Consider the following 25,529-nt stretch of genomic DNA (forward strand, 5'->3'; position numbering starts at 1 on the left):
GTCATAAATATACTCGTTTCACTGGTTTTATCGGGTCTTTGTTATAAGAGAGGTCGCTGGAATCGTTTGTCTATTCCGCCATCTTGGCCCCACCTCCAGAACAGATCTTGAAATGCTGTTTTTGATGATGAACGGAACACCACTCCTCTTCAAGTTGTCATTCCTGACATAGTAGACTATATGATTGTCTGATTCAAAATGGCCAGTACCAGTTCATTTCAGGTCACTAATGCCTAGGATACTGATGTTTATGTATTCAACTTCATTCTCGATGATTTCCAATTTTCCTAGATTCATAATTCGTACATTCCACATTCAAATATTAATGGATGTTTGCAGCTGTTTCTTTTCTTTTTGAATCAGGCCACATCAGTAAACGAAGGTTCCGAAAGCTTGACTTCATTCAAGTCATTAAAGTAGACTCTACTTGAGAAGGCAACTTTTTCCAGTCATCATTTGAGTGCCTTCCAACTTGAGGGGCTCAACTTCTAGCACTATATCAGTCAATGTTCCACTGTTCTTAAGGTTTTCACTGGCTAATTCTTTTCAGAAGTGGATCACCAAGTCCTTCTTCCTAGTCTTAGTATGGAAGCTCAGCTGAAACCCACCTGCCATGGGTGACCCTGCTTGTATTTGAATACCAGTGGCATAGCTTCCAGCATCACAGCAACATGCAAGCCCCCACAGTATGACAATCTGACTGTCACATTCCACATAAATAGAACAAAAGAAAAGAATCACATGATTATCTCAACATAGGCAACGCCTTTGATGAAGTCCAATGCCCATTCCTGGTAAAAACTCTCAATAAAACAGGAATAGAAGGGAAATTCCTCAGTATAATAAAGGGTATCTATATAAAACCAACAGCCAACATCATTCTCAATGGAGACTGAAAGCATTCCCCCTGAGAACAGGAACAAGACAAGGATGCCCTTTATCACCAGTCCTATTTAACACTGTACTGGAAATACTGGCTAGAGCAATAAGGAAGAAAAAGAAGTAAAGCACATCCAAATTAGAAAGGAAGAAGTAGAACTACCTCTGTTAACAGATGGTATGATCCTATACATTGAGAACCCTGAAGATTCCACAAGAAAACTACTGGAATTAATAGGAAGATTTTTGCAAACTAGCGGCATAAAAGGTCAACGTACAAAAATCAGTCCCCCACATGTCTGTCAGTTGGTTGTACTGTGGGGGCTTGCGTGTTGCTGTGATGCTGGAAGCCATACCACCGGTATTCAGATACCAGCAGGGTCACCCATGGAGGACAGGTTTCAGCTGAGCTTCCAGACTAAGAAAGACTAGGAAGAAGGACCCGGCAGTCTACTTCTGAAAAGCATTATCCAGTGAAAACCTTATGAATAGCAGCAGAATATTGTCTGATATAGTGCTGGAAGACGAGCCCCCCAGGTTGGAAGGCACTCAAAAGATGACTGGGGAAGGACTGCCTCCTCAAAGTGGAGTCGACTTTAATGAGGTGGGTGGAGTAAAGCTTTCAGGACCTTCATTTGTTGATGTGGCACGACTCAAAATGAGAAGAAACAGCTGCAAAAATCCATTAATAATCAAAAATGAAATGGAACACATAAACATCGATATCCTAGGCATTAGTGAGCTGAAATGGACTGGTATTGGCCATTTTGAATCGGACAATCATATAGCCTACTATGCTGGGAATGACAGCTCAAAGAGGAATGGCGTTGCATTCATCGTCAAAAAGAACGTTTCAAAATCTATCCTGAAGTACGACACTGTCGGTGATAGAATAATATCCACACGCCTACAAGGAAGACCAGTTAATACAACTATTATTCAAATTTATGCACCAACCACTAGGGCCAAAGATGAAGAAACAGAAGATTTTTATCAGCTACTGCAGCCTGAAATGGATTGAACATGCAATCAAGATGTATTGATAATTACTGGTGATTCAAATGCGAAAGTTGGAAACAAAGAAGAAGGATCAGTAGTTGGAAAACATGGTCTTGGTGATAGAAACAATGCCAGAGATCGAATGACAGAATTTTGCAAGACCAACAACTTCTTCATTGCAAATGCCTTCCTTCACCAACATAAATGGTGACTATACACATGGACCTCACCAGGTGGAACACATGGAAATCAAATTGACTATATCTGTGGAAGGAGATGATGGAAAAGCTCGATATCATCAGTCAGAACAAGGCCAGGGGCCTACTGTGGAACAGACCATCAACTGCTCATATGCAAGTTCAAGCTGAAACTGAAGAAAATCAGAGCAAGTCCGCGAGAGCCAAAATATGACCTTGAGTATATCACATCTGAATTTAGAGACCACCTCAAGAATAGATTTGATCCATTGAACACTAGTGACCAAAGACCAGACGAGTTGTGGAATGACATCAAGGACATCATCCATGAAGAAAGCAAGAGGTCACTAAAAAGACAGGAAAGAAAGAAGACCAAGATGGATGTCAGAGGAGACTCTGAAAATTGCTCTTGAGCATCAAGCAGTTAAAGCAAAAGGAAGAACTGATGAAGTAAAAGAACTGAACAGAAGATTTCAAAGGGCTTCTCGAGAAGACAGAGTATTTTAATGACATGTGCAAAGAGCTGGAGATGGAAAACCAGAAGGGAAGAACATGCTCGGCATTTCTCAAGCTGAAAGAACTGAAGAAAAAATTCAAGCCTCGAGTTGCAATACTGAAGGATTCTATGGGAAAAATATTAAATGATGCAGGAAGCATCAAAAGAAGATGGAAGGAATACACAGAGTCATTATACCAAAAAGAATTAGGCAATGTTCAACCATTTCAAGAGGTGGCATACGATCAGGAACCAATGGTACTGAAGGAAGAAGTCCAAGCTGCTCTGAAGGCACTGGCAAAAAACAAGCCTCCAGAAATTGATGGAATATCAATTGAGATGTTTCAACAAACAGATGCAGCGCTGGAGGTGCTCACTCGTCTATGCCAAGAAATATGGAAGACAGCTTCCTGGCCAACTGACTGGAAGAGATCCATATTTATGCCTGTTCCCAAGAAAGATGATCCAACTGAATGTGGAAATTATAGAACAATATCATTAATATCACATGCAAGCAAAATTTTGCTGAAGATCATTCAAAAACGGCTGCAGCAGTATATCGAAAGGGAACTGCCAGAAATTCAAGCCGGTTTCAGAAGAGGACATGGAACCAGGGATATCATTGCCGATGTCAGATAGATCCTGGCTGAAAGCAGAGAATACCAGAAGGATGTTTACCTGTGTTTTATTGATTATGCAAAGGCATTCGACTGTGTGGATCATAACAAACTATGGATAACACTGCAAAGAATGGGAATTCCAGAACACTTCATTGTGCTCTTGAGGAACCTTTACATAGATCAAGAGGCAGTTGTTCGGACAGAACAAGGGGATACCGACTGGTTTAAAGTCATGAAAGGTGTGCGTCAGGGTTGTATTCTTTCACCATAAGTATTTAATCTGTATGCTGAACAAATAACCTGAGAAGCTGGACTATATGAAGAAGAACAGGGCATCGGGATTGGAGGAAGACTCATTAACAAACTGCGTTATGCAGATGACACAACCTTGCTTGCTGAAAGTGAAGAGGACTTGAAGCACTTACTGATGAAGATCAAAGACCACAGCCTTCAGTATGGATTGCACCTCAACATAAAGAAAACAAAAATCGTCACAACTGGACCAATGAGCAACATCATGATAAATGGAAAAAAGATTGAAGTTGTCAAGGATTTCATTTTACTTGCATCCACAATCAACAGCCATGGAAGCAGCAGACAAGAAATCAAAAGATGCGTTGCATTGGGCAAATCTGCTGCAAAGGACCTATTCAAAGTGTTGAAGACCAAAGATGTCACCCTGAAGACTAAGGTGCGCCTGACCCAAGCCATGGTATTTTCAATCATATTACATGCATGTGAAAGCTGGACAATGAATAAAGAAGGCCAAAGAAGAGCTGATGCCTTTGAATTGTAGTGTTGGCGAAGAATATCGAATATACCATGGACTGCCAAAAGAATGAACAAATCTGTCTTGGAAGAAGTGTGGCCAGAATGCTCCTTAGAGGCAAGGATGGTGAGACTGTGTCTTACATACTTTTGACATGTTGTCAGGAGGGATCAGTCCCTGGAGAAGGACATCATGCTTGGCAGAGTACAGGGTCAGCGGAAAAGAGGAAGACCCTCAACAAGGTGGATTGACACAGTGGCTGCAACAATGAGCTCAAGCATAACAACGATTGTAAGGATAGCACAGGACCAGGCAGTGTTTCATTCTGTTGTGCATAGGGTCTCTATGAGTCAGAACCGACTCGACAGCACCTAACAACAACAACAAAAATCAGTTGGATTCCTATACACCAAGAAGAAAACTTCAAAAAGGAAATCAGGAAAACGATATCATTTTTAACAGCCCCTAAAAAGATAGAATACTTAGGAATAAATTTAACCAGGGACATGAAAGACCTATACAAAGAAAACTACAAAACACTATTGCAAGAAACCAATAGAGGCCTACGTAATGAAAAAACATACTATGCTCATGGACAGGAACAGTCAACATTGTGAAAATGTCAATTCTACCCAAAGCTATCTATACATATAATGCAATCCTAATCCAAATACCAACAGCATTCTTTAATGAGATGGAAGCACTAATCACCAACTTTATATGGAAAGGAAAGAGGCCCCAGATAAGCAAAACATCATTGAGGAAAAACAGCAAAGTAGGAGGCCTCTGATCTCAGAACCTACTATATGGCTATGGTAGTCAAAACAGCCAGACTAACCAATGGCATAGAATTGAGAACCCTGATGAAAATCCATCCACCTATGGTCAGCCGATCTTTGACAAAAGACCAAAGCCCAGTAAACGGGGAAAAGACGTTCTTTTTAACCAATCATGCTGGCAAAACTGGATGTCCATCTGTAGAACAATGGAACAGGACCCATACCTCACACCATACACAAAAACTAACTCAAAGTGGATCAAAGACCTAACTAAAAAACCTAAAATGACAAAGATCGTGGGAGAAAAAATAGAGACAACACTAGAAGCCCTAATACATGGCATAAATACAATACAAACCATAACTAACAATGCACAAATACCAGAAGATAAACTAGATAACTGGGATCTCCTAAAAATTAAACACTATATTCATCAAAAGACTTCACCAAAAGAGTACAAAGGGAACCCTACAGCTTGGGAAAAAAATGTTGGGTACGACATACCCAACAAAGGTCTAATTTCTAAAATCTATAGAATACTTCAACACCTCAATAACAAAAAGACAAATAATCCAATTTAAAAATGGGCAAAGGATATGAACAGACATTTCATCAAGGAAGACATTCATGCAGGTAACAGACACATGAGGAAATGCTCATGATCACTAGCCATTAGAGAAATGCAAATCAAAACTACAATGAAATACCATCTCACCCCAACATCACTGGCACGAATTAAAAAAAAAAAAAAACAGAAAATAACAAATGTTGGAGAGGTTGAGGGGAGGTTAGAACTCTTATGTACTGTTGGTGGGGATGTAAAATGGGACAACCACTATGGAAAATGATATGGAGCCTCCTTAAAAAGCTAGTATGGACCACAGACGCCCTTTTAACTCAGTACTAAAGTCACTCCTGAGGTTCACCCTTCATCCAAAGATTAGACAGGCCCATAAACCAAACAGTGATACATGTAGTTCAACCATGTATATGAGACTAAATGGACATGCCAGTCCAGGGGAATGGGTGAGAAGATAGGATGGGACAGGAAAGCTGGGCAAACGGAAATGGGGAGCCCAAAGTTGAGAAAGGGTGAGTGTTAAGACACCACAGGGTTGGCAACCAATGTCATGAAAACAGTATGCATATTAATTGTTTAATGAGAAACTAATTTGCTCCATAAACCTTCACCTAAAGCACAATAAAAAGTATATGTATACAACTAAAAAAAAAAAAAGAAAAGAAATACCATATGATCCAGCAATCCCACTCCTAGGAATAAATCCTAAAGAAATAACAGCTGTCACATGAATAAATATATGCACACCCATGTTCACTGCAGCACTGTTCACAATAGCAAAACGATGGAAACAACAAAAAAGACACCACCAGTTGCTCTCAAGTCAATTCTACCTCATGGTGATTTTCTGTGTGTCAAGTGAGAACTGAGATCTGCAGGGTTGTCAATGGCTTAATTTTTTTTTTTTTTGTACTTAAGATGAAGGTTTACAGAGCAAACTAGTTTCTCATCAAACAGTACACACATTGTTCTATGACACTGGTTAACAACCCCATGACAGGCCAACACTCTCCCTTCTCAACCCTGGGTTCCCTATTACCAGCTTTCCTATTCCCTCCTGCCTTCCAGCGCCAGCCCCAGGGCTGGTGCATGCCCCTTTATTCTTGTTTTGTTCCATGGGCCTGTTCAATCTTTGGCTGAAGGGTAAACCTCAGGAGTGATCTCATTACTGAGCTGAAAAGGTATCCAGGGGCCATACTCTCAGGGTTTCTCCAGTCTGTGTCAGGCCAGCAAGTCTGGTCTTTCTTTTTAGGGTAGACTTTTGTTCTACATTTTTCTCCAGCTCTGTCTGGGACCCTCTATTGTGATCCCTGTCAGAGCAGTCAGTGGTGGTAGCTGGGCACCATCTAGTTGTACTGGACTCAGTCTGGTGGAAGCCATGGTAGATGTGGCCCATTAGTCCATAATGGCTGATTTTTTTGGAAGTAGATCACTAGGCCTTTCTTCTGAGGCACCTCTGGGTAGATTTGAACCTTCAACATTTTGATTAGCAGGCAAGCAGATTAACTGTTTCCAACAGCCAGGGACACCCTGTTCCAAAAACAGCAGCAACCGGTGGTATAGTTCACAGAACGTTTTAATATACATATACAGTTATTGCCATTATTTTACAGAAAACAAAACTAAATATGAAGTGATTCTCTAAAAATTGTTTTCTGGTAAGTGCTGGATCAACCCACTGTTCTAGGTTTTGGTGGCAATCAAACCCTAATGTGCTAATAGGAAAAAGGATTTTTACCTTCTTTACACTTTGACTCAAAAGAATACATAAGATTCCATTAAAGCGAAATGCCCCAGAAAAGGCAAATCTATAGGTTAAAAAGTAGATTCGTGGTTGCCCAAGGCTGGAGAAGGAAGAAAGAAGTTAACTACAATTGGCATAAAGGGACTTTTTAGAGTGACGGAAATGTTCTAAAGTTAGATTCTGGTAATGTCTGCACAGCTCTGTAAATTTACCAAAGTCATTTACCAAAGGACTTGTTGTGGCATGTAAATTGTACCTCAATAAAACTGTTTTAAACAAAAGAATACTTGGAAATCTGTTAAAATTCCAAATTACTAAAGGTGACTTTAACTGCCCTCTCACAACAAGTGGCACTACTTAAGGTTCTCTTCCCTTTGACCAGCAAAGGTGAAAAATTTCCACCAGCAGCAGGAGATAAAGTTATAAACTTAACGATTTACATACACTTAGGTTTCTAACCCACAACTCTTGCTCCCTTAAATTACAATCATTTCTCCTTTTCTCGTAATGGTAACTCTTTTTTAGGGGAAATGTTATGAAAGGACTTGGCTTAGCAGCTAACTGGAGGAGGAAGAGAAGACCCTAGGAATAAAACCAGACAGGAACTCTGGACTAGGGAGAGGACAGGCAAGTTGCCAGGGGACAGCAAAGGGACTAAGAAAATTTTATGCAAATAAGAGGTCACCTTCACTATCTCTTTCCCACTTTGCTTCCATACTGTTCTCTGGACATTCTTCTAGGGTTTCCAAAATTCTCTCTCAGTGGCTGCCTGGAGCTGGTCAATTTCCTTCAGAGGCTTGAATCCAACTGGGAGGGGCCAGGATAAAAGCAAAAGCAATAGCTAAGTCTAGAATACAGGGTTAAGTAAAGAACCTTAAGGTCTCAGTGGAGATAAACTCAGCTGGGGAAATTCCAGCCCAGGCAAGTTTACATCTGAGATTTGAACTGTAGTTCAACTCAGCACAAATAGTTTCACTTTCCCAGACCCACTTCCTCAAGTCTTCTTACTCTGGTAGAGATGTCCAAACCTAAACGTAGATTTAATTCTACATAAAGACTCACTTTTGGTGGAAGGAGAGGAAACAAACATCATGCACCAAAAACAGCATCAGTCTTCCATAGGTTGAGAGCTTGCCTCAAACCAAATTTTTCAGTTCAACTCTTAAGCAGGATACGCTACTTCATTTAACTCCTATGTGTCCATATTTCAAGGCCTGCTGAAGTCCAGGGCCTAGTGATTTCAAACCAGCCAGGCTTTCCTGTGGATTAAGTCCACACATACGTGAAGACCCGTCATGGCTATGCACAGAAGATGCATAGATGAGATAGATAAGGTCCCTTGCTTCTCAAATAGCTTACAGTCTAGTGTAAATCAATAGCTGATGAACTCATCATGAATAAAACTACAACATGTATTATCTTGTAGCCCCAGCATCTACCACAGGCCCTTAAACAAACCACACTCAATATAAGTTTGCATAAATAAATAAATAAAATAATGAATGCCATTTATCAATGACTTAATATGTTATAACCAAAAAAAGGTGGTGGGAGGGGTCATAAAGATATTTTTTACTTCAGTGGAAGAACTTGGATTCGTTAGGAGTCAGAAATCTCCACGCTCCTCCTTCCTACAGAGGAGCCTCCTCGACCCCTGGGCCCATCCATCTCTAGGGCAGAAGTGCTCAAACTTAACACTGAATTATTACAGAAAATTTATAGAGTATCAGCAAATCATCCAGAATCTCACCTCTTCTCATTATCTTCTTCTCCACTGCTTTGGTCTAAGCTATAATCTTCTCTTACCCGCATTACTACAAAAGCTTCCGTCCTATCTGGTCTCCCTGCCTTGGCACTTGCCGCCCCCCCCCACCCCGCCGCCCCCCAACGATCTATTCTTAAAACAGGAACCAGAGTGATCCTTTTAATGTATAAGTCCGATCGTGTCATGCTTCTGTTCAAACCCCTCCAACACTTTCCAACTCACTCAGAAGAACCCAATGGCCTCACGGTGGCCTTTGAGGCCCTACATGATCAGACCAACTACATCCCTGCTCACTAAGCTCCAGCCATGCTGTTCCTGGAACATGTCACATGTGCTCCCACTTCAGGGCCTTTGCACCATCCACTGTTCCTTTTGCCTGGAATATTCTCCACCCAGATGTCTGCATGGCTCCCTCCTTCTCTTTCTCCTCAGTGAGGCTCTCTCTGGCCATACCATTTTAAATCACAGTGACCTCCACCAGCCCTAGCTCCTTTCCCTGCTTTATTTTCTTTATTTTGCTTATCAATATCTGAAATATAACATATTTTGTTTATTTACTTACTGTCTCCACTGACTAAAACATAAGCACCATGAGAGCAAGGATTTTTATTTACTCGCTAACTTATCACCAGAAAGGCAGGTGCTGGGAAAAAAAAAAAAAGAGGAAGAAGAAAATTGCATAAATTATAAATACTGTTAGGAAATAAGGCAGGGGAGGAGAGAGGTGTGCTGGGCTGGAGGAGGGTTGCAATTTCAAACAGAGTGGTCTGGAAACACCCCACGGAGGAGACATTTAAGCAAAGATGTAAATACAGTGAAAGAGCAGGTCTCACTACCGAGACCAGCTACATAATTTGAAGGGCCAAGTGAAAAATGAAAATGTGGGCCCTTGCTCACAAACTATTAAAAATTTGAAGATGGTGACAGCAGAGCATTAAATCAAGCATGGGGCCCTTCTGAGCACAGAGCTCAGTGCAGCTGTGGGGGTCACACACCTATGAAGCCAGCCCTGCATACAGCTATCAGGGAAAGTGTGTCCCAGACAGACAAAACAGCAAGGGCAAAGACCCAAAGGAGGGACAGTACTTTGGGAACAAACAAGGAGACCATGGCTTGTTAAAAATAGAGACTCCTGAGGTCCTTTCCTGGATATTCTGATCCAGTAGGTCCAAGGTCAGCCAGGATCCTTTAGTTTTAGTCTGCCCCAGGACATTCCTCTCCTGTCCAGACCAGTTTGAGGAACTCTGATCTATTCCAACATCCTGGGCTGCATCCTGCAGCCAGGCCTTGAGCACCACTCCGGATAACCAATTTCCAACTTGTACCCCTATAACCCAGGACTGACAACCAGGTCCCCATCCTCACCCCTGTCAAAGTCTCTATTCTGGAAACCTCCTTCTATCTAGAACACTACTTACTCACTTTTCCCAATCTCTGCCACAAAGGGGCTCAAGTCCTGCCTGGACTCCCAGCTGAGTGACTGGGGAGCTACCATCAGCAGACAGGCTTCCCTGAGAGTTCCTGCTCCTATAAGCAAAATTGCAGATCTGTACTCTATTCACGCAATAACTCATGGAATGTTAAAGTCAATTGTCCGCCTGGGCTGACTCTTAATTTCCAAGTGCACTGCCACAGGTCTCTAACCCGCAACATCTCACTACCTACTCCTTTAAACAAAACCTTAAATATGTTGTTGATAATTTTAGCAGTTCAGTATTAGAAACTCGACTCACCTAACTTCTTTGTGTTCATTCAGGGGGAAAAAAATTTTTTTCTGACTTTTTAGCTTCCAAGTAAAATCTCAATTTACAATAAATATACCCAATTAATATCTGCATATATTAAAGCAAGACTGTCTCTTCACTGCTATACAAAGAATTGCCGCTTTCACTGGTTCTATATAACCAGTAGAGGAGTCTCTAAAAATTTCATTAACTATAATTCAGGACCCAAAGTGCATGATATATATATATGTAATAAACCAGTTCTCAGCTGGGGATAATTTTGTCCTCTAGAGGACATTTGGCAATGTCTGGAAACATTCTGATTGTCACATCTTTAGGGTAGGGATGGGGGATGCTACTCGAATCTAGTGAGTAGAGACCAAAGATGATGCTAAACATCCTACAACGCACAGGATGGTCCCCACAACAAAGAATTATCAGATCCATGATGTCAATAGTGCTGAGGTTGAGAAACTGTAATTTACCGCTATAGATTATGGTTCTCAAAACATTATACCTGAGTTTAACATCTTAAAGTCAAAAGTCTTTATAAAAGTAATGAAAAAATCTAATTTACACCTCTACGGAAAAAAAAAAAAAGGCCATAAGAAACAGCATCTATAGTAAACAGGGATTAGAAAGCATTTGATCAAAGGTGGAAAACTTCAGTGAGCAGATATTTAAGAGCTACAGATAACTCTAGTGAGACCACAGAGGGCTGTAGGTGATGGAGAGATTGCTATGGGTGACAACCAAGGAAATAACCTTCCTCCAGATGTCATGGGTTGCTAGGTGTAGTCACTCTGACCTAGCAGGTAGGACTCATAGAAACCAGGTAGAAAAGGCCTTCCTTCTTCAGTAACCAGGATGCTGAGAGAGCTCTCGATAAGACTAGGATAAAAACAAGGGTGGAAATCAGAAGTAATATCTGAAGAAAAGCAAATGCTTTATCATTATGCTAATTCAAGCTAGTCCCAACGAATAATCGTGCTTGTAAAATATCCTTATCTCACATGCATCTTTTCACCTGTAAAAAGGAGATTAAGTACAAAAAAAAAATTTTTTTTTTTAATCTATTGGCTTATTGTGAAAATAAAATTAAATAAGATCAAAATAAACCCAAAAAACCAAACCCCTTGCCATGGAGTCGATTCCAACTCATAGCAACCCTATAGACAAGAATAGAACTGCCCCATAGGGTTTCCAAGGATCAGCTGGTAGATTCCAACTGAATTGCTGACCTTTTGGTTAGCAGTCAAACGCTTAACCACGGCACCACCAGGGCCCCCAAATCAAAATAGAACAGGACAAATGAAATGCCTGGCATGTGGCAGGCATTCAGCAGAAGGTGGCTACTGATGTTTCCCAGCTCTGCTTTCCTCTGGTTTGACCCAAACCAGGCCCCATTACTGCACATGGAGAATTGTGTGTCTATGTTCACATTTAGAAGTAGCCCTGGTGGTGCAGTGGTTAAGCACTCAGCTGCTAACCGAAAGGTCAGTGAAAGATGTGGTAGTCTGCTTCCATAAAGATTTATAGCCATGGAAGCCCTATGGGGCAGTTCTACTCTGTCCTGTAGGGTCACAATGAGTTGAAATTCACTCAACCACAATGGGTTTGGTTTGGTTTAGTTCACATGTAGAGAGCTGTGAGAGCGCTGCATGGGGCTACCCATAGCATGATAATGTCATTTTACGCCTGCACAAGATTCCTGCTCTCAAAAAGTTTAAATGATAGAAGAGCCTGATAGGTAAGCATATACCCACTCAAGTGGGAAAAACAGATTGCTCAGTCTCTGTCATTGGGTCTGAAGGGGTAGAAAGAGTTTCACTTTAAGAGAAAGATACAGATAAGATCACCTTTCTTCCCATTGCTATCCTTAAGATGCTTCAGGAAAGAACATTGAAAACTGATACAAAACTCAAATGTAAAAAGGCCATCACATAGCTGAGAGTATTATAAGTAATTTTAAGGATACAATTTGTTCCCTCAGGCTTCCATACCCTTCCCAGAGCTGTAATACAATATGCCGCAGACCCATAAGCTTATAAATTTATAATAAACACAGCCCCTCATCTCACCTAGACCATACTTGGCTGCAGCTTAGTCACAGGTGTCACATTCAGAGTCAGTGAGTCCAGGGGTATAATTTCACTTCTAAATAAAGAAGTGTAATCGCTAGAACCAGAATCATCCAGTAGGAACAAATGTACCATTCCTGACTCATTGCAGGACTTGTTCACACAGAGAACAAAATTCTCTGCCCAAGTCCACACCTCAGTTCAGCTTTGAGCAAATACACAGTAGTGTGATTGGACTGAAAATAAGGTAAATGTGGCTTCCGGGGATGCCAAAGCCCTGGTCCTCTTTGGCCTTCCTCATGTGACAGATCTGGCCTGAGTCTGGGCAGAACACTCAGGAACACGATTTACCTACCTGGGGAGGGAGCCTGGACCTTGGCGGCCCGCGCCTCTCTGGCTGCAGGACTTGCCCTAAAGACCATTGCTATTACCAGCAGCGAGCCGGGAGCAAGCGCCTGGGGCTGGCAGACCGATGGTGCCTCCGGGACCCCCCAGCACGCCTCCCGAGCTCACCCTCTGCTCCTCCAGAGCCGTCCCCGTCCCCGCCCCCGCCCCCGCGCGGCCGCCCTGCTTACAGTGACTCGGTACTTGAGCGCGATGCCCTGCAGCGTGTCGCCGGCGCAGACCCGGTGCTCCACATGGCGCTCTATGACGCTGGCGCCCAGCGGCGCCCGCACGCTGGCGGTGCTGCCATACGAGCGGGTCTTCGTACGGGCCAGGCTCAGCGACAGCTCGGCCTCCTCGGACTCGGAGCCGGAGAGTGAGGGCGGCGGCGGCGGCGACGACGACGGAGCCCGAGGTCGGGATGCGCGGGGGCCGACTTCCCGCAGGGATAGCGCGGGCGAGGAATCCGCCATGGGTCTTGCCGAGGCCGCCGGGTCGGGAAGCTAGCCAAGGAGGCGGCGCCTGCTCCGCCGCCTCCTCTTCCTCCTCACAGCGTCTGCGGACAGCGGCTCCGCAGGGGCGGCGGGCGGGAGACCGAGGCGGGAAACTGGTGCCCCGGCATGGCGGGAGTGTCCCGCCGCTGCACCGTACCTTCCCCGGGCGCCGGCAGCAGAAGCGCACTTGTACGGGAAAGAGCGAAAGGAGTTCCCGCAGCCTCCGGGCCGCTGCCGCCGCCACCAGGCCCTGCGGTGCGAAAAAGCGGGAGCTCTCTAAGGCCGGTGGCCGCTAAGAGTAACCCATCCTGGGGCCTCTTAGGCCCCCGACGGAACCCTGCGCCGTGCTGACCGGCGGGTTGGCCCACACAACCCCGGCCTGACCGCAGCTAAAAAAAACAGGGCTTTGCTCTGCCTCCTTTGTTGATTCCCCAGCAGGAGCCTAGTTGCTCAGACCTGCAGGCTCTCCCAATGCCAAGGGTACTTGCCTCCCCCAACCCATTTACTCTGATGACCTCAGAGTCCACGTCACAGAAACCATTATGATCATGAAACGCAAACAGCTTCTTCCAGCCCATCTCAACAGCCTGGGCCAAGTTCTTTCAGCATTACAGCAGGAACGATAGTGCTTCTAAGGCCTAATGGGTTTTTAACCTAACCATCCAGTTACTTTGGTTTTACTCTTCTTTAAGCACTAGTGCCAGTTTTAGTCCTGGGCTTCCTTGAAAGCCTATCAATCCACTCCCCCGGCTCACGACTTTCAATGTACTATCTGCACCCATCTTTTTTTTCTCATCAGTCTCGTCTTTGACAACCTGAAATAATAACTGTCCAAACTATTCCATTGAGTCTAACAATGGCATCTTATCTCTACTTTTCATTTGAGCACCCCTCCTCAGCACCCTGTCTTCCTGAGCGTCCTCTCCTCATCGATACCGTCTCCTCCATGACACCCTCTCCTCCATGACACCCACTCTTTCTGGACTCCCTCTCCTCCTGAACACCCTCTCCTCCTGGACACCCTCTCCTCCTGAGCTACCCTCCTCCTGGACACCCTCTCCTCCATGACACCCTCTCTCTCTGAACACCCTTTCCTCCTGGATGCCCACTCCTCCTAAACGCCCTCTACTCATGGACACCATCTTCTTCTGGATGCCCTCTCCTCCTGGACGCTATCTCCTCCTCAACACCATCTCCTCCATTACACCCTCTCCTCCTGGATGCTGTCTCTAACTCAACAACCTGTCCTGCATGACACCCTCTCCTCCTGGACACCTTGTCCTCCTGAACATCCTCTCCTCCTTGACACTCTCTCCTCCTCTGTACCCTCTCCTGCTGGACACCCTCTCCATGACACCTTCTCCTCCTGGATGCCCTCTCCTCCTGAAAGCTTTCTCCTCCTAGACGCCCTCTCCTCCTCGACACCCTCTCCTCTAGGTCATCCTCTCATCCTGGTTGCCCTCTAGCCCTAGTCGCTCTCTCCTCCTGGATGCCCTCTCCTCCATGACACACAGTCCTTCGTCACAACCTCTCTTCCTCGACATCCTCTCCTCCTTGACACCCTCTCCTCAAAACCCTGTGCTCCTCGACACCCTTGCCTACTCAATACCCTCTCTTCCTGGACTCTGTCTCCTCCATGACACCCTCTCCTCCTGAACACCCTCTGCAACTGAACACCTTCTCCTCCATGACACCCTCTTCTTCTGAACACCCACACCTCCTGGACATCCTCTCCTCCAGAACACCAACTCCTTCTTGACACCTTCTCCTCCTGGACACCCTCTCTTCCCAGAAATACTCTCCTCCAGGACACCCATCTTCCTGAACACCCTCTCCTCCTGCACAACCTCTTCTCCATGATACCCGCACCTCCTGGACACCCTCTCCTCCTGAACACCCTCTCTTCCTGGATACCCTCTCCTCCTGGACACCTTCTCCTGCTGGACACCCTCTCCTCCTGAATACTCTCTCCCCCTGGTCGACCTCTGTCCCTGGATGCCCTCTCCTCCTGGACTCCCACTCCTCCTGAAGCCCTCTCCTCCTGAAAGCCCTCTACTCCATGACACCCTTTCCTCCTGGACACCCTCTCCTCGTGGAGGCCCTCTCCTCCTGGATGCCCTCTCCTCCTGGACACTTTCTTCTCCTCGAAACCCTCTCCTTCTCGACATCCTCTCCTCCTGGGCGCCCTCTCCTCCTGAACACCCTCTCTTCCTGGATATCCTCTCCTCCTGGACACCATCTCCTCCTGGACGCCCTCTCCTCCTGGACATCCTCTCCTCCTGGACACTCTCTTCTCCTCGAAACCCTCTCCTCCTCGATATCCTCTCCTCCATGACACCCTCTCCTCCTGGGCACCCTCTCCTCCATGATACCCTCTAATCCTGGACAACACCTTCTCCTGGATACCGTCTCCTCCTGGACGCTCTTTCCTCCTAAACACCCCCTTCTCGTGAAAGCCCTATTCTACTGGACACTGTCTCACCCTTGACACCCTCTCCTCCATGACACCCTCTCCTCCTGGACTCCCTCTCCTCCTGGACAGCCTCTCCCTGAAACCCTCCTCCATGATATCCTCTCCTGCTGGATGCCCTCTCCTCCTGAACAAATTCTCCTGAAAACCCTGTCCTCCTGGACACCCTCTCCTCCTGGGCGTCCTTTCCTCTTTGACGCCCTCTCATCCATGGCACCCTCTCCTCCATGGCACCTTTTCTTCCTAGACATCCTCTCCTCCTGGATGCCCTCTCCTCTTGGACACAGTCTCCTCCTGGACACCCTCTCCCCTGAGCACCCTCTCGTCCTGGACAACCTCTCCTCCATGACACCCTCTCCTTCTCGACACCGTCTACTCCTTGACTCCCTCTCCTCCTCCACATCCTCTCCTCCTCGATACCCTCTCCTCCATGAAATCCTCTCCTCCTGGACACCCTCTCTTCCTGAACGCCCTCTCCTCCTGCACACCCTCTTCTCCATGACACCCACGCCTCCTGAATACCCTCTCATCCTGGACACCCTCTCCTCCTGAACACCCTCTCCTCCTCGACATACTCTCCTCCATGACACCCTCTCCTCCTGAACACCCACTACTCCTAGAGGCCCTCTCCTCCTGGACACACTCTTCTCCTTGAAACACTCTCTTCCATGACAACCTCTCCTCCTTGAAGCCCTATTCTCCATGACACCATCTCCTCCACGACACCCTCTCCTCCTCAGCATCCTGTCCTACTTGACACCCTCTAATCCTGGATAACTCCTCCTCCTGAACATCGTCTCCTCCGGGACTCTCTCTCCTCCTAAACACTGCCTCCTCGTGAAAGACCTATTCTACTGGACACCCTCTCCTCCTCGACACTGTCTCCTTTATGACATCCTTTTCTCCTGGATGCCCTCTCCTCTCTGACACCCTCTCCTCTCGGACACCCTCACCTCCTGAACACCTCTCTTCCTGGACACCCTGTCTTCCATGACACCATCTTTTCCTGAATATCCTCTCCTCCAGGACACCCTCTCCTCCTCGACACCGTCTCTTCCATGACACCCTTTCCCCCTGGACACTCTCTCCTCCTGAACACCCTGTCCTCCTGAACATCCTCTCCTCCTGGACACCCTCTCCTCCTGGACGCCCTCTCCTCCATGACACCCACACCTCCTGAATACCCTCTTCTCCATGAACCTTGTCCTCCTGAACAACATCTTCTCCATGATGGTCTCTCCTCGTGGCTGCCTCTCCTCCTCGACACGCTCTCCTCCTAGACACCCTCTCCTCCTCGATACCCTCTCCTGCTCAACACCTTCTCCTCCTGGACAACCACTCCTCCTGGATCCCCTCTCCTTAAGGATGCCCTCTCCTCCATGACACCCTCTCCTCCTCGACATCCAGTCCTCCTCGATACCCTCTCCTCCTGGATGTCCTCTCCTCCACGACATCCTCTCCTCCTGAACACCTTCTCCTCCTGAACTCCCTCTCCTCCGTGACACCCTCTAATCCTGGACACCCTCTCCTCCTGGACATGCCCTCCTCCAGAACACCCTCTCTTCCTGGACACCCTCTCCTTCTAGACGCCCTCTCCTACTGGACACCCTCTGCACTGGACTCCCTCTCCTCCTCAACACCCTCTCCTCCTCAATACCTTCTCCTTTTGGACACCCAGTCCTCCTGCAAGCCATCTTCTCCTGATCACCCTGTCCTCCTGGACACCCTCTCCTCCTGGATGCTCGCTCTTCCTCTACATCCTGTCCTCCGTGACACCTCTCCTCCTTGAAACCCTCTCCTCCATAACGCCGTCTCCTCCTGGACACCTTGTCCTCCTGGAAACCCTCTTCTCCTCAACACCATGTCCTCCTAAACACCTTCTCCTCCAGGACACCCTCTCCTCTTGAGCGCATTCTCTTCCTCCATTAACTCTCCTCCTTGACACTCTCTCCTCCTCAACATCCTCTCCTCTTCGACACCTTCTCCTCCTCCATGCCCTCTCCTCCTAGACACCCTCTCCTCCCAGTCTCCTTCTCCTCCTGGACGACCTCTCCTCCTGGAAGCCCTCTCCTCCTGAGGGCCCTCTCTACCTGGACCCCTTTCTTCTTGCACACCCTCTCCTCCTGGACGCCCCCTCTTCCATGACATCCTTTGCTCCATGACACCTTCTCCTGGTCCACACCCTCTCCTCCTCGACACCCTCTCCTCCTGGACGCCCTCTCCTCCTCAACACTCTCTCCTCCATGACACCCTCTCCTCCAGGACACACTCTCCTCTTGAGCGCCCTCTCTTTCTGCACTAACTCTCCTCCATTACACCCACTTCTCCTCAACACTCTTCCTCGACACCCTCTCCTCCTCAAAATCCTCTGTCTGTGACACCCTCTCCTCCTGAATACCCCGTGCTCCTGGACACCCTCTCCTTGACACCCTCTCCTCCTCTAAATACTCTCCTTCTCAATGCCCTCTCCTCCTGGACACCCTCTCCACCATGACACCCTCTCCTCCTGAACAACCTCTCCTCCTGGGCACCCTCTCCTCCTGGAAGCCCTCTCCTCCATGACACCCTCTGCTCCATGACACCCTCTCCTGCTCGACAACGTCTCCTCCTCAATACCCTCTCCTCCTCAACACTCTTTCCTGCTCAATACCCTCTCCTTCTAGATACCCTCTCTTTCTCGACACCATCTCCTCCTTGACGCCCTCTTCTCCTTGACACCGTGTCCTCCTGAACACCCTTCCCTTCTGGACACCCTCTCCTCCTGACGCCCTCTTCTCCTGAACATACTCTCCTCCTAAAGCCCTCTCTTCCTCGATGCCCTCTTCTCCTTGACATACTCTCCTTCTCGATACCCTCTCTTCCTGGATGCCCTATTCTCCATGCCACCTTCTCCTCCTGAACAACCTCTACTTCTGGACACCCTCTCCTCCTCCATGACACCCTCTTCTCCTGGATGCCCTCTTCTGCTGAATACCCTCTGCTCCATGACACCCTCTCCTCCTGAGCACCATCTCCTACCGAACCCCCTCTCCTCCTGAACATCCTCTCCTGCTGGACGCCCTCTCCTCATGGACGCCCTCTCCTCCTGAGCTCTTCTACTTCTGGATGCCTTCTTTCCTGGACACCCTCTCCTCCATGACGCCCTCTTCTCTATGACACCCTTTCTTTCTCAACATTCTCTCCTCCTCAACACACTCTCCTCCTCGCCTTCTCTCCTCCTCCAGTGCCTCTCTTCCTGGACTCCCTCTCCTCCGTGACACCCTCTCATCCACGACCCCATCCTCCTCGACATCCATCCTCCTCAACACTCTCTCCTCCTCAACACTCTCTCCTTCTCTTTACCTTCTCCTCCATGACACCATCTCCTACATGACCCTTTCTCTTCATGGACACACTCTTCTCCTGAACACTCCCTCCTCCTGGACACCCACTCCTCTTGGACACCTCTCCTCCTGTACGTCCTCTCCTCCTAGATGCCTACTCCTCCTGAACACCCTCTCCTCTTGAAAACCCACTCATTATGGAAGTCCTTTCCTCCTCAACTCCCTGTCCTCCATGACACCCTCTCCTTCTGGTTACCCTCCTTTCTTGGACACCCTCTAATCCTGGATACCCACTCCTCCTGAACACCCTCTCGTTCTGGACACCCTCTCTTCCTGGACACTGTCTCCTCCTGGACCCCTCTCTCCTCCTGGTCGCTCTCTCCTCCATGACACCCTCTCCTCCTTGATACCCTCTCCTGCTCAACATCCTCTCCTCCTGGAGGCCCACTCCTCCTGGACACCCTCTCCTCCAGGACAGCATCTCCTCCAGAACACCCCCTCCTCTGTACACCTTCTCCTCCTGGACAGCCTCTCTTCCTGGACCCCATCTCCTCCTGGACGCCCTCTCCAACTGGATGCCCTCTCCTCCTGGATGCCCTCTTCTACTCCACAACCTCTTCTTCTCGACACCCTCTCCTCCTGGAAGCCCTCTCTTCCATGACACCCTCTCCTCCTGAACACCCTCTCCTTCTGGACGCCCTGTCCAGCTGAACACCCTCTCCTCCTGGACACCTTCTCTTCCTGGACACCTTCTCCTCCTGTATACCCTTACCTCCTGAATGCCCTCTCCTGCTGGACATCCTCTCCTCCTGGACTTCCTCCCCTCCTGAGGTCCCTGTCCTCTTGGACGCCCTCTCCTCCATGACACCCTCACCTCCTGAATACCCTCTCCTCCTGAACACCCACTTCTCCTGAACACCCTCTCCTCCATGACGCCCTCTCCTCCTGGTCGCCCTCTCCTCCTCGATACCCTCTCCTCCATGACACACTCTCCTCCTGGACACCCTGTTCTCCTGAACACCCTCACCTCCTGGACACCCTTTCCTCCTGGACACCGTCTTCTCCTGTACACCATCTCCTCCTAGATGCCCTCTCCTCCCGGACGCCTTATCTTCCTCGATGCCCTCTACTCCTGGAAGCCCTCTCCTCCATAACACCCTCTCCTCCATGACACCCTCTCCTCCATGACACTCTTTCCTCCTCGACACACTCTCCTCCTCGACACCCTATCCTCTTCAAAACCCTCTGCTTCTTGATATCCTCTCCTCCTGGATATGCTCTCCTCCTGGACAACCTCTCCTCCTGGATGCCCTCTCCTCCTCGACACACTCTCCTCCATGACACCCTCTCCTTCTGGACACCCTTTCCTCCTGAACGCCCTCTCCTCCTGGACACCTTCTCCTCCCAGACACCCTCTCCTCCATGACACCCTCTTCTCCTGGACACCCTCTCCTCCTGAATGCCCTCTCCCCCTGGACACCCTCTCCTCCTGAGCGCTCTCTTCTCCTGGTCACCCTCTTCTCCATGACACCCTTCTCTTCTGAATAGCCTCTTAGCCTGGACACTCATTCCTCCATGACACCCTCTCCTACTTAACACCCTCTCTTCCTGGACATTCTCTCCTCCATGGCACCCTCTCCTCCTGGATGCCCTCTCCTCCTGGACGCCCTCTCTCCCACGACACTATCTCCTCCATGACACCTTCTCCTCCTGGACACCCTCTCTTCCTGAACACTCTGTCCTCCTGGATATCCTCTCTTCCTGAACACCCTCTCCTCCTGGAAGCCCTCTCCTCCTGGAAGCCCTCTCCTCCTGGAAGCCCTCTCCTCCTGGAAGCCCTCTCCTCCTGGACACCCTCTCCTGAATGACCCCCTCTCCCCCTGGACACCCTCAGTTCCTGAACACCGTCTCCTGCTGGACACCCTCTCGTCCTTAACACCCTCTTCTCCTGGACACCCTTCTCCTTCATGACTCCCACTCCCCCTGAACACCCTCTTCTCCTGGATGCCCACACCTCCTCAACGCCCTCTCCTCCTAGACACCCTGTCCTACATGACACTCTCTCTTCCTGGACACCCTTTTCCCCTCAACACCATCTCCTCCATGACACCCTCTCCTCCTGGACACCCTCTCCTCCTGGTCGCCCTCTTCTCCTGGACACCCTTTGCCCCCCAGGCGCCCTCTCCTCCTGGAAGCCCTCTCCTCCTCGATGCCCTCTCCTCCATGACACCCTCTCCCCCTGGATACCCTCTCCTCCTGGGCACCCTCTCCTCCTGAACACCCTCTTCTACTGGATACCCTCTCCTCCATGACTCCCTTTCCTTGTGGACTCAAGGTGACCCTATGTATGCAGAATAGAATTGCACTCCATAGAGTTTTTAAGACCGTCATCTTAGGCAAGCAGATTGGTAGACCTTTCTTGCAATGCACTTCTGGATGTGTTTAAACTTCCAACCTTTTGCTGGCTAGTAGTCAGTATTTAACTGATTGTGCCAGACAATAGGCAATACTAATGTGTTCGGTGGAATTGTAAACACTATTAAGAGTACATCAAAGTTAGTAGATACAAGATCAATATGCAAATATCAATTGCATCAATCAATCATAAAATACAATAGTTAAAAAAATGACATTCCAGGTACCAAGAAAAATACTGAGAAATGAATTTAATACAAGAGAAGCATTGTAAGAAAAATTATAAAACTTTACTGATGCACATAAAAGACTATATAAATAAAAGCAGAGATATACCACGTTTATGAGTGGGAAGATACAAAATTATGAAAATATCATTTCCTTCTCAAACTAATGTATAACTTCATTGAAATTCCAACCAAAAAGGGGTTCTTCAAAGTACATGACAGGCTTATCCTAAAATTCATATGGAACATAAAGGGCTAGCAAGGGGTAAGACAATCCAGAAGAAGGAGGAAAGGTTAATTTACCCTCGTAGCCATTAAGACTTACAACAAAGCTAGGAGAACTAAACCAGCGTGATACTGATGTGGGATAGACAAATACAACAAGAGAACAGCCATAAAATCTAGAAACAGATCCATACATATGGAAGAATTAATCTATGACAGAAGTAGAATTATGTATCCAATAGATGTTGCTGCCACATTTAGTTATCCATATGAAAAAAGATGACATTAGGTCCCTACTTTGTATCATACTCCAAAATCAATTACAGGTCCATTAAAGACAATTGTGAAACAGTAAACTTTATCACTTTTAGAACAATATCTTTATAACATTGGTATAGTAAAGGATTTCTTAAATAAGATGCCAAAAATATAAACCACAAAGGAAAAGAACTGATAAACAGATTAATGTCAACATTAAAAACTTCTGTACATCAAAAAACACCTTAAAACATTTCAATAGACAAGACATGAAAGGGGAGAAGGTATTTGCAATGCATATAACTGAAAAAATATTATTATTCACACCATATTAAAATGCCTACAAATTATTATGAGAGAAACAGCCACTAGAAAAATAGTCAAAAGATATGAACAGGAAATTTACAGAAGAGAAAATGCAAATGGTCAAAAAACCTAGGGAAAGATGCTCAGCTTTACAAGTAGCAAATAAATTCCATTTAAAACCACAATTTCACAGGCTTAAGATTAGCAAAAATTTCAGAATTGGACAATTCTAAGTAATGATGAGATCATCAAACAACAGGAACTGTCAAACACTGTTGGTGGTAGTGTAAACTGGTACAACCACTTTTGAAGCAGTATATGACAATATCCAGTAAAGTTGAAGAAGTACATATCCGGAGTTTTGATTTTTTTATTAGTCTAACTAACCAAAAAGTCCTCCTACTACAAATATCTACAATTTAAATAAATTTTGTTTTAAAAAATTAAATTAATAATTGAGTTGGAAATTTTAAAAAAGGACAGCCTATGCACCAAAAAAAAAGAAAGACTTGAGAGCTAAAGCCATGAGCAACTTGCCTAACATGAAGACATAGAAAGTTTGAATAGGTCTATAACCATTAAAGATATTGAATCAGTCCTAGGGTTAAGAATCTGGCTACCAAGAAAATATCAGGGCGAGAAAATTTTGTTGGAAGATTCTGTTGACCTTTTAAGGAACAGATCAATCCAATCTTACATAAACTGTTTCAGAGAAGAAGAGGGAACAATTTCCAACTCAGTCCATAGTATAACTATACACCAAACCCCATATATACTATGGTGTTATGGACTGAATTTTGTTCCCCAAACATATGTGTTGTAAATCCTAACCTCTATGCCTATAGCTATAATCCTATTTGAGAATGGGTTGTCTTTGTTATGTTAATGAGGCAGGGTGAGTGTACAGTGTATCTTGAGTCAATATCTCTTAAGATATAAAAGAGATTAAACAAGTAGGCAAAGGTAGAGATGGGATAAGAAAGATGTCAAGATACAAGAAGATTGCCCAGGAGCAGAGGCTTAAAAGAGTCTTCCTCCAGAGTCAACAGAGAGAGAAAGCCTTCCCCTAGAGCCAGCACTCTGAATTCAGACTTCCAGCCTTCTAAATTGTGAGAAAATAAATTTCTGTTCATTAAAGTCATCCACTTGTGGTATTATTTCTGTTTTAGCAACACCAGTTAACTAATGCAGAATTTGGTAGCAGGAGTGGCGTGCTGCTGTAATAGATACCTAAAATGTGGAAGCAGTTTTGGAATTGGATAATAGATAGAGGCTGGAAGAGTTTTAAGGTGCCTAATAGTAAAAGCCTAGATTGCCTTGAAGAGATTACTGGTAGGATGACGGAGGTTTAAGGTAATTCTGGTGAGGGCTCAGAAGGAAGTGAGGAGAGCTATAAAGGAAGTCTCTATTGTCTTAGAGAATAAATATGGCACCAGCAACAGAATGTTGCTAGAAATGTGGATCTTAAATGTGCTTCTGGTGAGGCTTTAAAACAAAATGATGAACATGTGATCAGACAGTGGAGGAAGAGTGATGCTTTTTACACAGCGACAAAGAACATGTCAGAATTATGTTCAAATGTTTGGTGGAAGGTAGAACTTACAAGTGATAAACTTGAATATCTGGCTGATGAGGTTTCTAAGAAAGATCTTAAAGGGACTATGTGATTTCTCCTTACTGCTTATAGTAAAATGTGAAAGGAAAGAAATGGACTTAAAAATGAACAGTGCAAAATAAAAACAGAACTTAACAATTTGGAAAACTCTGTTGTACAAACTAAAGACACATGTTCTAGAATGATCACCAAGAACCTGGCTATGCAATCTTTTGTTAAAGAGATTAAGCCTGTGACTGATGGATCTAAGCAACTACTGCAGCAGAAAACCCATCAGCTTAGACTGAAGGGGGCAGAGAAAGAATGAAAGAAAAGAACGCCGCCTGCTTCTTAGAATTCTACATGTAGGAAACAGGCCAATGGAGCTACATCTGTTGTCCTCCAAGAAAAGAAAAGGACAATCCCTGGAGCAGCTCAAAGATCAGCAGAATTGTTGGAGCGAGCATGGGAAGCAGGGCTTTCTGGGTGTCAGAATGTGGGGCAATGGACTCCTGAATTTCAAAGGTTGGGGCTACAGCCTCCTAGGTTTCAAAGTGTTGGATCTTCATCAACTCAGTTCCAGAGTGTAGGGCTGCCGTTAAGGTGTGCCAGGGGAATGGGGCCACTGCCCAAAGCTGTGGGGGTGGGGCTGCCATACTGAAGAGGTAGAAGAACCAGATGCTGCCAGGACCAAGGAAGTGGGGTCACCACTCAGATGAACTAGGAGAATGTGGCCACCCAAAGCTGAGGGAGCAGAGTTGCAGTCCCAGTAGGCCTAGAAGACAAAGCTAAAGCATGAGGCTGAGGGGCCTCCACCCAGAATCCAGAAGATGTGGCCAACATCCCGAGTCTGGAGGACAGGGCCATTGCCTAGGTGGTCTCAGAAAAGACAGGATTATTTTCAATCCTTGAGAGCTAATGTAATTTGTTCAGCTGGGTTTTAGACTTGCTTGGTGCCTGTTATCCCTTCTTTCCCTCCAATTTCTCCTGTTTGTAATGGAAATGCCTACCTTGTGTCTGTTCCACCATTGTACTTTCAAAACAGATAATTTGTAGTCTAAATTTCACAAGTTCACAGATGAAAAGGAATTTTGCCCCAGGATAGAATATGCCTAAAGTCTCACCCATATTTGATTTAGATGACTCAGAAGATGGGATTTTGCACTTGGAGTTGATTAAGACTTCTAGGGTGATTTTATG

At 46.3% G+C, this 25,529-nt stretch overlaps 1 protein-coding gene across 4 annotated transcripts in view; it reads right to left on the reverse strand.

The window, feature by feature from the left end:
- Window positions 1-13,520, reverse strand: part of LYSMD2 (LysM domain containing 2) — a 39,362-nt gene extending 25,842 nt beyond the window's left edge. The window contains exon 1 of one of the 4 annotated variants that reach the window (XM_003420535.4): window positions 13,209-13,520. In XM_003420535.4, the coding sequence (XP_003420583.1) occupies window positions 13,209-13,490 (282 nt within the window). In that variant the 5' untranslated portion in view covers window positions 13,491-13,520. Of the gene's footprint in view, window positions 1-12,988; window positions 13,128-13,208 lie in introns of those variants that run through there. The other 3 variants (XM_010600072.3, XM_023539493.2, XM_023539492.2) reach the window with 3 other exon arrangements.
- Window positions 13,521-25,529: the final 12,009 nt, after the last annotated feature.

Source organism: Loxodonta africana, chromosome 12, assembly GCF_030014295.1.
Source record: "Loxodonta africana isolate mLoxAfr1 chromosome 12, mLoxAfr1.hap2, whole genome shotgun sequence".
NCBI lineage: Eukaryota > Metazoa > Chordata > Mammalia > Proboscidea > Elephantidae > Loxodonta > Loxodonta africana.